Below are 1723 nucleotides of genomic sequence, written 5' to 3'. Positions count from 1 at the left end.
GAAAAAGGTAACAATTCTAGTGGAAGTGGTCATCAGAGCTTGTTACTTGACCCTTTGGAGGAGGGGTGCATTAGGGGTCCTGTTACCTCGGTCTTTGCCTCTTTCCTTTGCTATGGTGGGGAGAGGGGTGGGTGCCATTGGCTTCATCTGCCTACGGCATCAGAATACCTTGTCCCAGCCCTGCTCCTAGACGAGAACGAGACACAGACATACAGACAGTCACACTTCAGCAATTATCCGGCTCAGAAGTTTCCGGAAAGAACTTTTAATGTCCGTGTTTCTCATGCTGTAAATGATGGGATTCAGCAGAGGTATCGCCACTGTGTAGACCACTGATGCAGCGCGGTCGATTGCCACTGATCCACTGGATCTTGGTTTTAGGTAAATGAAAAAAAGACTTCCATAATATAAGGAAAAGACAAGAAAGTGTGACACACATGTGGAGGTCGTTTTTCTCCGTCCTTTATCTGAGCGAATTTTGAGTATGTTAGACACTATGAGAACGTAGGAGACAATGACAACGAGGGCAGAGCCTCCCTCATTGAATCCACAGAAGGTAAAGAGGACGACTTCATTAACAAAAGTGTCTGTACACGAGAGCTGGAGTAGAGGCGGAATATCACAGAAGAAGTAATCGATTTCAGATTTACAGAATGAGAGTTTGAAGGTGAAGCAAGTGTGAAACAACGACTGGACGAGACCCGACAAGTAGGCGGCAGTGACCAGCTGCAGGCAGAACCTCGGGGTCATTATAGATGGATACCGCAAAGGCTTACACACAGCAAGATAACGGTCATACGCCATAATTGCCAGGAGAACACTCTCCGAAGAGATCAGGACTGCGAAGAGGAACATCTGCAGAACACAACTGGTATGTGAGATGGACTTGTCCTTCATAATCAGTGAGCACAGCATTCTGGGCGTTATCACCGTGCAGTATATCATATCCAGACACGCCAGATTTCCCAGGAAGAAGTACATGGGTCGATGTAACTGACTGTTGTAAACAATGAGCAGTAGGATTGTGGTGTTCCCCAAAAGTGTGAAGACAAAGATGACCAAAAACACCACAAATAGAAGCAGCAGAATCTCACCACGTTCGGAGAATCCCAGTAAAATGAAGGTGACAACCTCAGTGTGGTTTCCCTCCATCATCAGAAAATGAGGCTCTATGGATCCGCTGCAAAAGTGAAAAAAGGTCTAAATCATCCAAAATGTAATAACAGCTGGTAAATATTCACTAATCTATAAATCCAGAAGATCCCTCAGTTCAGACCCAATAATAATGTAATATCACCGGTAATACAGGGTGGGCTATTTATATGGATACACCTAAATTAAATGGGAATGGTTGGTGATATCAACTTCCTGTTTGTGGCACATTAGTATATGGGCGGTGGAAAACTTTTCCAGATGGGTGGTGACCATGGCGGCCATTTTGAAGTTGGCCATTTTGGATCCAACTTTATTTTTTTCAATGGGAAGAGGGTCATGTGACACATCAAACCTATTGAGAATTTCATAAGAAAAACAATGGTGTGCTTGGGGTCATCTGAAGGCAATTGTCTATGCTGTGAAGATACGAGATGTGCAGCATCTGAAACAACGGATCCTGGAAGCCTGTGCTAGCATTTCTTCTGTGGTGTTGCTATCAGTGTGTCCAGAGTGGGAGAAGAGGGCGGCATTGACAATCCAACACAAGGGGCAGCAATTTGAACACATT

General features: G+C 44.7%; 1 protein-coding gene across 1 annotated transcript; it reads right to left on the bottom strand.

Annotated features, from left to right (window-relative positions):
• Window positions 1-219: 219 nt before the first annotated feature.
• Window positions 220-1152, bottom strand: LOC141243743 (olfactory receptor 5AS1-like). The gene has a single exon (XM_073668948.1). It carries the CDS (start codon window positions 1150-1152, stop codon window positions 220-222), a length of 933 nt encoding a protein of 310 aa, XP_073525049.1.
• Window positions 1153-1723: the final 571 nt, after the last annotated feature.

Source organism: Phyllobates terribilis, unplaced genomic scaffold, assembly GCF_046119375.1.
Source record: "Phyllobates terribilis strain yellow unplaced genomic scaffold, ASM4611937v1 Scaffold_2__4_contigs__length_985480577, whole genome shotgun sequence".
NCBI lineage: Eukaryota > Metazoa > Chordata > Amphibia > Anura > Dendrobatidae > Phyllobates > Phyllobates terribilis.
This window is presented reverse-complemented; position numbering and strand designations above follow the sequence as displayed.

Coding starts and splice junctions, on each gene's coding strand:
- LOC141243743 (XM_073668948.1), bottom strand. CDS start 1,152: ATGGAGGGAAACCACACTGAGGTTGTCACCTTCATTTTACTGGGATTC.